Source organism: Trachurus japonicus, chromosome 3, assembly GCF_045865225.1.
Source record: "Trachurus japonicus isolate A0001 chromosome 3, Traja_1.0".
NCBI classification, from domain to species: Eukaryota; Metazoa; Chordata; class Actinopteri; order Carangiformes; family Carangidae; genus Trachurus; species Trachurus japonicus.
Window position 1 is genome coordinate 18,011,182 of NC_140909.1, and position 13,638 is coordinate 18,024,819.

At 40.3% G+C, this 13,638-nt stretch overlaps 1 protein-coding gene across 2 annotated transcripts in view; it reads left to right on the forward strand.

Annotated features, from left to right (window-relative positions):
- unc13c (unc-13 homolog C (C. elegans)) overlaps window positions 1–13,638 on the forward strand; it is a 111,535-nt gene that overhangs the window by 59,375 nt on the left and 38,522 nt on the right. For both annotated transcript variants that reach the window (XM_085764924.1, XM_085764934.1), the window contains exons 15-16: window positions 3,896–3,985; window positions 5,045–5,173. In XM_085764924.1, coding sequence (XP_085621050.1) covers window positions 3,896–3,985; window positions 5,045–5,173 — 219 coding nt within the window. The remainder of the gene's footprint in view (window positions 1–3,895; window positions 3,986–5,044; window positions 5,174–13,638) is intronic.

Consider the following 13,638-nt stretch of genomic DNA (forward strand, 5'->3'; position numbering starts at 1 on the left):
ATCCGTTTCACTTCCAACGTTCGACCTGTTGTTACATCATCAGTATCTACAGTGCATTCAGATGTTTTTCAGACAATTTCCTGCTGGCATCCCTGTGTCTTCTTGTTGGCATGGTTTAGGTTTTTGCTTTGTTCCCCCTGAACCTCAGATCCTGAGCTCTTTGTTTTCACCCAGGATTACTCCATATTTTCTTGCATCCATCTTTGCCTCGATCCTGACTAATCTCTTAGTCCCTGTCATGGAAAAATATCCCCACAGCATGAAGCTGCCACGGCTGTGTTTGAGGATCAGGATGACGTTAATGAGGTGATGCTCAATGCCTGGTTTCCACCATTAATACTCTGTGGAAAGTAGATCACATTGTTCAATATTCATTTCATCAGACCAGAGGATCTTACTTCTCACGGCCTGAGAGTTGTTGAGGTGCCTCTTGGCAAACTCCCAGCAATCTGTCATGGGCCTCACAGTTAGGAATGGCATCCATCTGTCCACTCGACCATGTTGTTACTGATGGCTGCTCTTACATAAGGTTCTCAGACCTAGTCAATGTCTATCTCTGGTGATCTGAGTTCAGGTGTGAATGTATCCAGGGTGTCCTGATGATGCATTTGAGGTTCAGTCACTCAGACTACATTTGGATGGGGTCTAGACCACATTTGACCAAATTCTTTTAATAGTATGACAGCAAATGTGTCCTGGGCATCAACCTACGCAACTGCCTTCCTCTGCCACAGTCTAATTAGTCCCACCACGGTTTCATCATGAACCTCAAAATATTTTACTATTTCAATCCTTTTGAGTTTATATCCCTTCCACTCCCTCTTTATTCTTTCAGTCTTGCTCACACACTCAAACACATTGACAACAGACCCGTGTGTCATTGTCAGACTCACTAAAAACAGCAAGCACATATTGAGTGACGTATTGTGATCCGATCACAAGTGGTCACTTAAGATGCATGTGGAGACGCATCTTTATGTCAGGTGTTAACTGACTGGGTTAATTAGCAAGCAGTGGCAAGTTTCATCTGTCTGTCAATCTCCTCTAGCACAGTATCTAATGCTCAAGGATTAGCGCTGTCTGTAGCAATAGTTAGGAGTGGACTTCATGAAACTGCAGAACTTTTTCTTTTCTTTTTTTCTCTTTTTCACAGACAAGAGAAAAATGAATTTTGAAACATGAGGCTGGAAATCTTTGAAGAATTATCCTGGCAAACAATTAAAAATACATAAAAACTTCACTTCCCTTGCTTCTCAAACACATTGACAACAGTGTGTGTGTGTGTGTGTGTGTGTGTGTGTGTGTGTGTGTGTGTGTCACTGTCACTTGATTCAATGTGGAGTACTACATGTTGACTGATCAGAAATACTCTCACTTTCTGTAGGCTATGCCCTATAAGAAGCTGGATACTGTAGTTAATTGAAGTGGATTTCTTGTACCATTGCTGACCTTTCTTTAATTTGATGATAAGCAGTTACTTTTTGAGTTCAGCACTCAGAGTAGGCACTGGTCCCACAAAGTATTCAGTGTAGACGACAAAGAAGGAAAAGCTCATCAGCATCACTCAGTCTTCTTCCCATCTTATAATGGACTTTCTGTCATCTTTGGACAGCAGTGCTGATGTTGTCTCTACTTTTGGCGCAGAGATGGATACTTTGTTTCTTTAGTATGCCCGCCTGTAATAAATCTGTCCCTCTTTCCTTTAGTCTTCTGCTGATGAAGTTGGAGTTATTACTGGTCTTTGTATACTCAGACATAGTAGCTGTAAGAGCCAGTCACAGCTCTATTCACTCTTGTTGCTGCTTCTATAGAAACAGCTAACCTTGAGAGCAGTATTTCTACATCAAGGGACTTACTGTAGGCTTTTTTTTATTTGTAGCAATGGGGAGAGGCTGAATTACATTTTACAGTACATTCAGTTCACAAGTACAAGCTGTGCATCAGTTTAAAATATCACAAATTTAACAGTGAATACTCCTTTGTGAACCCTTACTATTTGCAATCAAAAGAGGCTGTCAAATATGAAATTGAATTGGTTGATGAGATCATAACATTTTGTAAGTAGACATTTAGTTTTTGTGAGGAACCCAGCAGCCACAGAGTCGGTGAATACTTGACTTACCTCAACTTCAATCATCATAATTGTACAGCTGGATTGCCTTTTTCATGTTAATTAACAGACTGGATAAGGCTACACTGTGAAGCATTTGTCCATTTAAATGTATAGAAAATGATATAACATTTTATTGTGTTCATTTTATAGTCAAACAGTGGATCACACCTCCACTATCACTGGAAGGCAGACTAGCAGTAGTGATAATTGCACATTTCAGCTCTCTGATCGAGGTGTCAGTGCTTCTACTGGAAAAGCAAGAGAGCTCAGATTAGTTGGACATTACTTCAGGGGTGCAGGTGCTTTAATGGATTAGCTGACTTCATTTTTCAGAATTACTTTTTAGCAGCAAAATCACATTGCATTCTTAATTGGTTTCACTCTATAAAAAGATCCAATTCCTATAAACAAAATAGGCAAATAAAAGACGTTTTGAACTATTGCAATAACTGTTCCAGCACTGTGATTTCAGGGTGTGTGCAGACAGCAGCGTTCAAGGTTGCAGTGGGGGCTACAGTACAACATCCAAAGGGGACTGATTGTTTCTCTTGTGTCTGAAGGCTAAACACACACGAGGTTATTGTGGAGAAATGTCACTGTCAGCAGAGAGGGAAAGGGTAGTGAGTGACTGATGGCTCTTATGGGCTCCATGCTGTGAGTGAGACAGGTGTCAGTACCATAGCTGAAGGATTTCTGTGAAAAGGCGTCTGGATGAGTCACGATCCTCAGGTTTCTTCAACTGCATTTCCAAATTTTAGATGAATTTAATCTTTAAGCTGAAAACACATGATGAAATACCCCAATAACTATACTATTTGTTGAAAAGAGAGTGATGCAAACTGGCTGCTGTCTTATTTCACCATCAGCAGCTAAATATAGTTTAACTGGTCCACTTTTGCCTGCGCAAGATGCTTGTCAAGCTTGTTTGCCTGGAGGCAGCTAAGCATGTTTTTATTGGGGGCTACACTTTCACCTCTAAACTAGACTATTCCTCATAATTCTGTGTCTAGAGAAATATACTGTAAGCTCTCAGTAGACAGCTGACTGTCTGTGAGGCATTAGTGGGCCATCTGCATTTGTTTCCACTCTGTTGGTTAGCTTTGAAGGCCAGTTACCAGTTTGTGTTGGACAATTATTTTTGAAAAGTCCTGCTCCTGTTTTGTGGTTGTTGTTGTTTTTTAACTCGATCATTATCTTCAATCATATGCCAAACAAACACATAACAAAACAAAAAAAGCTGCTCACATTCAGAAGATGTGAGGCTTCTGCTGATCGGCCTTGACAGAGCTCTCCACTCTTGTGCTGTCAAGCCCACAGGTTGCTGTGAAGATTTGGCTCCATTTCCTGAATCTCTTGTGTGCTTTTATTGACAAGGTAGAGAAGGGCTAGAAAACAAGAAGAATTTTATTAGAGGACTGAAAGAGTTGGAGAAATAGGATAATGTATGGGGCGGTGATGCCTTTCCTCAGGGCTGTCAGGACTTTATATGCTCCCCGTCACGGTGCTGTGCACTGCCTGATGACTTCATGGCCCTGAAATAGCGGTTTTCATCAGCAGAGACCTCCCTTGTCCACTAAACGATTAGACAGACAGTCATTTCGTTATGATTGCTGGGCGTCGCTCTGTAATCAATTTCAATGTTTTGGCCTAAGCGATGTGATGTGGGGAGTCAGGGGTGGTAGCGGGTGGGTGGGTGTGGGCTTGTGACGTGAGAGGGCTGCTTTCAATGAGATGTCCATCTCTCTTCATGTTATTTTCCCCTCTCTGTCTCTCTCACTCCAGGATAATTTCCCTGCAGGAAACCCAGAAAGACTCCAAGATCTGAAGTCTACTGTTGATCTGCTGACCAGCATCACCTTCTTCAGGATGAAGGTAGCTTGTGTGTATGAGTGTAATAGAAAGAGAGAGGGAGAGTTGCTTGTTCGGGCTGGAAACAATTTGAAGGGCAGCAGTAGAATACGACACTCAATTTCAGAACGATTGAAAGAAACACAAACATTGCAAAAAATGATGACAGAGCACAACAGTAGGTAACCTTTGTGTCGCTAAAATACATGCCAGTCATAAACTTTTATCACAGCATTGAGGTGCCCTTGACTAAGTGACGGAAACCTTCAATACAAGGTCTGGACTGTAAAATGTGTGAACATTCATTTATAAACATAAACCCAGATTGATTTTAGCCACGTTTGCTATATGTGAAATCAATCAAGACCCATAATTCTTGAGAACTCATTTGTCCCAACACAACTTACCATTTAAATCTAAATGATTTATTGTTGCACAATTTTTCGACCGCAATCCCTATGCATTGGGGTTGTGTTTGTGTAATGTGTGTTGACCTGCATATTACAGTAAGCCTCCATGTTCAAAATGCTTCCAGCTCTGTCTTGTTTCCTCTCCACAAACAGTATGCCGACATGTCTCCCACTCCATTCAGTTCTTTTGGCGGGAGTGGGGGTGTAGCACTGGAGCACTGAGGCATAGCTAAGATGGCAGCTGTGAGCAAAGGAATGAAAACTGTCACTTTAGGTTACCAAAGCTTTCAGTCTGTGCCATGCCCATGCTGGGCTTTACTGTGTACATGCACCACTGCTCACACACAGGAGCTACAGTGAATGTATAGTATAGAATATACTGAACATGCACCTCAATGCCAGTCTGGCCTCATGTCATTTATCTTATACATAATGGATGCGAGTAGGTAGCCCTTTTTACATCATCAAGTTATATCTTTTTTATTAATACTTTAAACATGTAATATAATATCATTAGATTATCACTCCACTGCTGGAGGGTTATATACATAGAAATGCATTTAAGATAAAGTAGTTGCAATCGATTTGTTTTTCTGAGACAGATCAGCCCAGGAGAACACCTAACCCTGAAAGCATACATTTTAATCAAGCATGTATATTTGTATCTGTGTAGGTACAAGAGCTGCAGAGTCCACCCAGAGCCAGCATGGTGGTGAAGGATTGTGTGAAGGCTTGCCTGGACTCCACATACAAATACATCTTTGACAACTGTCATGAGCTCTACAATCAACTCCTCGATCAGGTGAACAGCTTCCAAATTTGTTTGACTATTACTGCTTATCAGCTTTTTCCGTTCACAAGAGTAAACATCCATCCTCCACAGCGGCAGGTCACATGTCCTGCACAGAGCAAACAGCTGCCAAAATCTTGAGATCTCTATTCCTTATGCATTTGTAGGGTTTTTTCCATGAGCCTGTGTAGGTTTAATATCAGCCACACCGTGATTTCATGCATATCCACATATACAGCCATTAATTACAGGTGTTAGCTGTGCTGGGCTGTGCTGCTGGCGTCCTGTAAGGCAGCCTTACTGATGACAACCAGCCTGGAGTCTCAGTCTCCTGCTGGTGTGTGCAGCAATGTGACCAGAGAGAAGGTTTTATTGTTTAACTCTGTGTTCAGTTCTTGGTTTCTGTCTTTTACCCAAATCTCTAGTTTGGAGTTTAGCATCATCATCATCAGTTTCACATATTAGCTTTATTTTGCTGATTGCTTTCAGGTGTTAAGAAGATGTATCAAATTACTGCTGATGCAAACCAAACAATTTCTACATGGGCACTCCAACGGGAGTGTTTTTTATTTTATCTTATCACTGAGTGAGAAGGACAACTCAGCCAGATATGACGGTGATGAGGAATATATATTTAAATATTGCAGGGGAGGAACAGCAGAAGCGGAAACAGCCACAGTGAGCTGAAAAGGGCTGCAGGTGACAAGCATCTGCTGTGGTTTGCGGGAAGCACACTTGCAACACCTTACCTTGCTGTGTGGCGCAGTGGAAAAACACTCATTGTATGCCAATGCACCTTGACTGGTTGTGACACAACTGAGCACAACCATCCCCCCTCAATAGAAAAACCCTGTTAATGATTCCTCACCTGGATTTAATGTTATCTTGCACAAGAAAACCATGAAATTAAAACATTCACAACCAGAGCTAAGGAATGCTGCTGGTCATAGGAGCCATAGGAGTTACTGTTTCGGTTTGTGCATTAATTTAGGGTGCACATTGTTAGAGTTGAATCACGATAAGGGCAGCTGCATGGTTCTGCATGGTGAAAACTTCCATCCCTCAAAACAACCAATCAGATAGCCTCACTTTTTTTTCATACAGTAGAAGAACAGGGAGAGAGGCTCTGCTGTGAGGGTTGTTTTACTTTCACATCAGGATTCACATCAGGTTTTTAAAATGTGCGTTGCAAAAAAAAGAAGAAAAGAAACAACATCCTACAAGAAGCCATTTTAGAAATAAGTATGTTTGTCTTAGTTTTAGTGATGTTTGTCTGCCACCTGTTCAGCTTTACTTTTGTTTTGTTTCTGTCATTATGGCCATTGTCTTTATGGCTTCCCTGAGCTTGAAAGTCATAACCCAGCAGACTGCTGCCCCATTGAGAGCAATGCTCAGTTGCTCACAAATATAAACAACAAATATAATGGTCAAGACAGTTTTAACCAAGATATTTTTTATTTTTATGGATTACACACAATGTAATGGAAATAATGTTAAAAAAAATCAGAAAGATCAGTGTTTTCATTGTTCATCATAAACTTCTTGTATCAAGAAAAATACACTTTCTGCAATTGTGAGTCTTGATTTGATGAGTAAACACAGTGTGAGCTGAAGCCTTAATGAGCACAACTCACAGCATACCTGCTGTGTGGATTCATACTGTCACATTTAATCTACAAACCAGCAACTCAAAATGCAGTAATGAGCTGGGCAGATCAGCAGCATAAACTAGATAACTGATGCTAAATTGAGTCTTAATTAACTTACTCCTTGCACCATTGCAAACTTTAAGCTGTTTTGGGTTGCTGCTGCAGCTTGCTGACATACCTCATAAGAGACTAGAAGAATACCTTAAAATATGCCTTTAATTACAGGTATTCCCAAAAAAGTAATTTATATTGAATATGCTTATTACTCCAGGGTCACCTCTAATCAGTTTGTCAATTTGTCTTTCCTCAAATCTTTCTGCAAGTTGCTAGAAGCTAATACCTCCTATCTCACCTGATGTGTTCATATACTTTCACCTTCAGCCTGCCATAAATCTGACATCACACTTTCCCTTTCAACTTTACTGTGTTTTTGCATTGATGTGTGACAATGCCAGGAAAATATAAATTCAATCCAGCAGGGCTGGAAATCAATAGCCCATATATCATGACTGACGTTTACTAGACAGTAAAACTTGTACACCATCTCTATTGTAAACTTTGCATGAAGGACTTCAACCTTCGAGGAAAAGAAGAGTCCACCGTAAAGAGAGACGTATATAAAAGCCACCAAGCATCAAGCAGCTCTGATGTAAATTACCATCTCTGTTGTTTAGGGAATTTTTGGCTCTTAACTGTCTGGATGGATATTGCGTGAGCACAGAAAATTAGCTGGAAAAAAAACATAAACTTGTATTAGGAGGGTGTCATGAGCAGCTGAAGGCATGTTTTCATGTGCTCGCTCAATTGAGAACTCAACGTCTCAGTTATCATTAATGTTGTTTTTCATGTTATTATTACACTTATGAAACAGCATCACCCAGTCCTGGATTATACTCCTCTTCTTTGAACTCATGAAGATATTCACATGCTTGTGTCAGAGTAAATAATCAGGTGACATGCAGCTCTGCCTGATTATTTTATGGTTTACTTCCCAAAGAGAATGGCCTCCACACCACAGAAGATAATGTCTTTTTAGGTCGTAATAAGGTCCAATCCGCTCAAAAGTTGAATAATAAGCTTCCTTTGTTTAAACAGCCTTAGGGGTTGTAAGCAATTACCAAACCGGAGAGATAGACACTTTCCCTAATTACATCTTCGTCCACCACAGTTTCACAGTAGACAGCCTCTCCATCAGTGTTTCCTCCCAGGCAGAAGAAAAAGACATCAGCTTCACCCCAAAGCAAACCTCGCTGTGGCTATAAATTATTACATTCACACACATTGGTAGCCTTTGACTCAGAGGAAAGAACACATTTCAGACCCCAATTCTCCAGTTGCTAACAGTGACTGAGTGCGGCGACAGAACAACTGACACGGTGGTCAGGCAGGCGGAGAAATATACCAGCCACGACGAGGCATCTTGCATAACATAACAACAAAGCTCTCTATTCTGCCTAGGCATAAAGTGACTGTGGGGGTGGGTTAAGGCAGAGAGAATCTAGCTTAACAGTTTCTGAAATCCCAACAGGAGAGGAAGGATATTGAAAAGCCAATAGAAGGAGAAATGGGAAGAGGTCAATGGAATCTAGGGAAAAATAAAACAACAAAAAAAAGAAAAAGGGGCAAACTTTTGACTCATCCAATGTGAAGGAATGTGGAGCAGCAGTATAGTAAACGCATCAGAAAAGCCCGCTACCATGCACATGAATCTATGAAAGCTATGTAAATATAATATGCATTATGCAAAGATTTATTCGTAAGTAGAAGCAATCTGGTTTTGAGGAGGGAGGTTGGTGATCTATGACACGCGCACAGGCAGGGATCCACTGAGCTCAAAGTCAATGCCACTTGTTCCTGAGCAAGCAATTCAAATTGATTGATAAGGAGCTCTCTCACTAACATCATCTCATATTTGCCCACATTACCCAAGTGGTTGATTAAACTGTGTTTGAAGAACATGTTTATTTGCAGAATATGTGTCTTTTAGTGCATTTTCCCATACATAAAGGACAATATTTACACATACAACCTATTTTTACTGTGTCTTGAAGAGCAGTCCCACAGCTCCAGTTCTGCCCTAGCCTCTTTCTCGAGGGAATTTGATCACATCCTCTGAGAGCTTCCTTCAATCAGAGACTCTGTAATTTGTGTCACAATGTGAGAATTGATGAGGAGCCGGTCGTATGCTAATGTTGATTCCCCCCACACAGAGACCGAAACTGCCGAACAATAAACATAAACCACTAACTATCCTCTAGAGGAGAGATACGCTGCTATGAATATTTCTGCTTTTGCCGCCCCATCACTTTGTGTACTGGTAGTAGCGGAAGCACTGTACAGTATTCACCCCTAAGAACGCCTAAGAGCAGAGCCCATGGGTCTGTTGTGACTGTAAAAAAACAGCAGGCCACTTAATCACCTTTAACAATGTGTTTGCATCTACTTGAGGTGAATACCGATAAGGAAAGTTAGTCTACACTGTGTTTTCCTGGGGATGCATACTGCATCTAATCCAGGAGGGATGACACAACCTTCATTGTCCTTCATACATGCATATAGTTATGCACGTGTGCACACACACACACGCACAGGCAGGTTTTGCATAGCTGACTCACCTCCTGCAGAGACATTTTTGTTTCATTATTCATGTCTCCAATTTAACAGAAATTTACCTCACTGCAGATCTCCCCCCCGATGGCCCACGCGTTTCGCACCAGGCTTTTCTCTTTGAAGTATGCGTCACTAATTCTAATTTCATAAACTATGAGTTAGGGGCCAAAATGGATTGTAGGACTATTTCCTACATCTTTGATCTAAACTCATAAATTGCTCATTTTCTTTTCACTAGTAATCACTTGTTAATCTTTCAGTATTCTGAATTGTATGATTTATGGTCCAGGCAGATCTGTCTTTGAGGTCGATTGTCTTAATTTATGATCACACGGAGCAGTGCTGCTTCACTTCTCCAGCAGTTACTGTAGATTATCCTCTCCGTTAGAGACATCTGCACATGCATCCAGTGCAAACTGCCCTGTACAGTCATTGACTCCAGGTTCTGTTTCTCATGAAGTCCAGACTGACTTCCTGTTGCCTCTGTACTGAAAACCCTTGCTTGCTTTTTCCATGTCTTGCTATATGGCAAATATTAACAGCAAATGCAAATCAGAAAGTTGTGAGCCTTTGATGAATTAACAGTAATCCCTTTCATGACTATGGCACATAAGATGATAGACTTAACTTTTGCAGCCCCTTTGCAGATGATTAAAGCCGTGAACCCTGGGTTCACATGATCAGCTGTCACAGAATCAGCCGTAAGCCCTATCAGTGGTTCTTGTTCCCATGAGATTAAATTCTGTAGCTCCTTCAGCTGCAGCATTTTCAAGACATGCAACAGCATTATATGCTGTGCATTACCAGATATTTAAACCAAGAATCAACATCATTGGACTGTAGTTGATTATTGTAGGAATTGATTAGATTCTGAAGACTGTATTGAGGATAAATGGAACCGTGTTGCATTTTCATTTCCCCAGCTCTCCCTAAAACGTCTCTTCTGTGTGCTGTGCCAAAGTCAATATGCAGAGGATTGATAAATAATTCAGCCTGAATTATTCAAGAACTGATTTGAACATGTTTCATTTTTAACGCAATTTTCTATTCATCAGAAATACATTTTGCTCCAGTCCGAATTACATACACTAATGAGAAATGGTGTGTTACACCCTTTCTTTGGGGAAGGTACGTAGTTCCCCACAGTCCACAAGATTATATTTGTTACTGTCAGTATCCATATATTAACATGTAATCATGCCTGTGTATGATACACATATTTTAGTATGGTTTAGTCTGCTCCACCATACTCCCTCAGTTTCCTGTGTGTGTGTGTGTAGCCCAGCTCATTTTCTGTGTCTGTATATGACAGAGTGAAAGACTGTGACAGTTACTTGCTGACTGGTGGATCAGTGTGGTCGCACTCAGTATGGGGGGAACAGATGGTCGAGTCAGTGTGGTTTTAGATTCAGCACCTTTCACCTCGGGATAGCAACACTCTGACAACACCCACATCTAAATGACTGAAGAGTTGTAACATTTTTAAAACTTTGAATTTATAACACAATGTAAGACTGATTTTGCAACGCCCTGAACTACAGGTCCCTAAATTCGGTATTGGTAATATTTTTGCAATATCTCAGTGAAGTGGGGTTTTTTTTTCTAAGTTTGGCAAAAAAAATTCACTTGGACTGAAGTAAAAACATGATTTTGGCCATAAATGGAATTCTAATGCTAATTACGACAACTTTTAATACAAGTGTGTAAGGTAGTTTTAAAAGCATTTGACAAAAGCATAGAAACATCACAGCCAGTGCACTGGAACTGATAATAAATGAGTGTCAAATATGACTCACTGAAACTGTAGAGGGATGGTCTCTGATGAGTTGAGCAGCCTTCTGGCTTCAAACTCAACATCCCTCATCTTCATGCAGATGTCCACCTCCCACACCTGAAACGTGGAGACAAATATGTTGACAATGTTTGGCAACTGCACGGGATAAATTGAGCGTAATGTAACAATCGACTGCCTGAAGTCAGGACTGTGTGCTTACCAGTTTTGGAGGAGGCCTTGCTTCATCCTCCCTGAGCATTCAGACAGAAAGGGAACACAAGTTTTATCTTCACTGTTCCCAAACCCTCATTACTGTACAAACAGATTACTGTGACATGAGCTGTAGGGGTTTTTCTACTTCAATAGTATATCTACATTTTAGTCACACTTAAAACATCGGCCACTTAACAGGTGAGTCTAGTTTACATAAAAGAGGTAGCCACCGAAAAAGAAAAAAATATCCTGACTTTTTAAATTATTGGACATTTAAACCTCCAACAATGCAATCTCACCTCCCATGTGTAATGTCAACCAAATAGTGGCATCTGCTTGTCAGAGAATTCCTACATGGACACGCCATGATTCACAGCCTCATGGTTTTTAATTTCCAAGCCTAGAAATGACAGACAAGAAAATCTGGTTAATTTTCGGTTATTTTCCCAGACTTTACAAAGCTTGAAAAAGCTTTCAACAGACTATGCAGTACCCTGAATGAGTAGTTTATAGAAAATACAAGACATGTAGAGCAGTTGAAGTTGTTGAATTTCTGAGGCGTCTGCAATGCCATTATGACGTTCAGATGACACATGCAAAAGAGATATAGCAGGAAACTAGTTAACAGGCAAATCTTAATTTGTAAACACAATTATTTTGATGCAATGACTTGCCAGGCTATTCTACCTGAAGGATTATTGCTTGAAAGTCCAGGAGCAGTAAATTGAATAAGGCGTAAATTAATCCAAGTAAGTGAATCCGTTTTTATCAAGCCTTTGTCAAGGAGAGACCCATGGGTCCTTTTCATTTTGTTCACTTGGATTAACCAAGTGCCCAAAATGTACTTCAATCTCTTAGAACAGAATCTGACCACAAATTACTACTTATTACCATTAATGGAGGCTGTCGGCATACGATAAAATCTCTTGGAATCGTATTTACACTGTGCATCAACAGATTCCACCTGTAAAAAAAACAAAAAACAAAACAAAAACACAGACCACTTTTTTGTTTGATTTATTTATGTACTTCAAAATAATAATTCTTACTTTTCTGCACAGGGTTTAGCTTAGAGACAAATATTCCAGGACCAGGACCATAGGCAGCAATCTTTTGTTTATGACAGTTAAAACTACACAAATGTACACGTCGTAACATCATAGCCTTGTCCACCGCTCTGTGTATTGATTTTGCGCCGGCTTCATTGGAAACAAATGCACATGGCCAGGCGGAAAGTTAATTAACAAAACAGCAGAAGAACGACCAGACTTAAATAGTTTCCTTACCTGCATTCCCTACTCGTCAACATAGTGACGAACGGGCAGCAGCTGCAGGGACAACCTCATTATTATACAGTATGATTGCCATAATTCAGAGAGAGGTAATTTCACAATTTCCAGCATAACATTTGGGAAGGCTTAGCCTTCCCTAGCCTTCATTACGCACCACCCATGACCAGGACTGTGAATTGTGAAGTTTGGCTGTGTTACTTGTTGGCTAACATGAGTGCCAAAGCTTTTTTTGTTTAATATTAAACTTTTTCTTGGCAATAATTTTCAGCAGATGTGAGTTGATCTCAGCAATGTCACCTTTTGGGTTATGTTTTTCTAGTTTTAGAACATAATTCTAATATTATTTCCTCAGAGCAATTACTGTACATGTTTTTATGCCGGTGATAATTGTGGTTGGAGGCATTATGTTTTCAGTTATCTCACTTTATATTTGCCACCAACCCTCACTTTGAATCAAGGATGACCAGTTGACCAGATGACCAGATTTTGATGTCAAAGGCCAAGGGTCAAGGACTGTGATCTCATAAATGTGAGCACATGGAATAACAGAAATAGATTAAAATTATGAGGTAGTGACAAATTATATCCAAAAGGTCAAAGGTCAAATTTACTGTGACATCATAATGTTCAGGAAAAGCAATTTTCTGGCCATTAACTCAGACCAAAAGGGGAGATTGTGGCCGTATTTCCTGCAGCCTGACTGGTTGGTGAGGGACACAAATCCTCACTGTTAACTAGGAGTAGCAGGAAATGTTGTGTCTGAATTAGCAATACATCAGCAGAGCAGTGAACAACGTGGCTGGTATTGATGAGATGGAAATGTAAACAGTAACACTGAATTACATTCATTCACTATTTCCTTCAAATTCTTGATGTATGTGAAGATCATTTGAATCCTAAGGGGGGATGGAGGACTCAAACAGTGATTTCAGATAATGA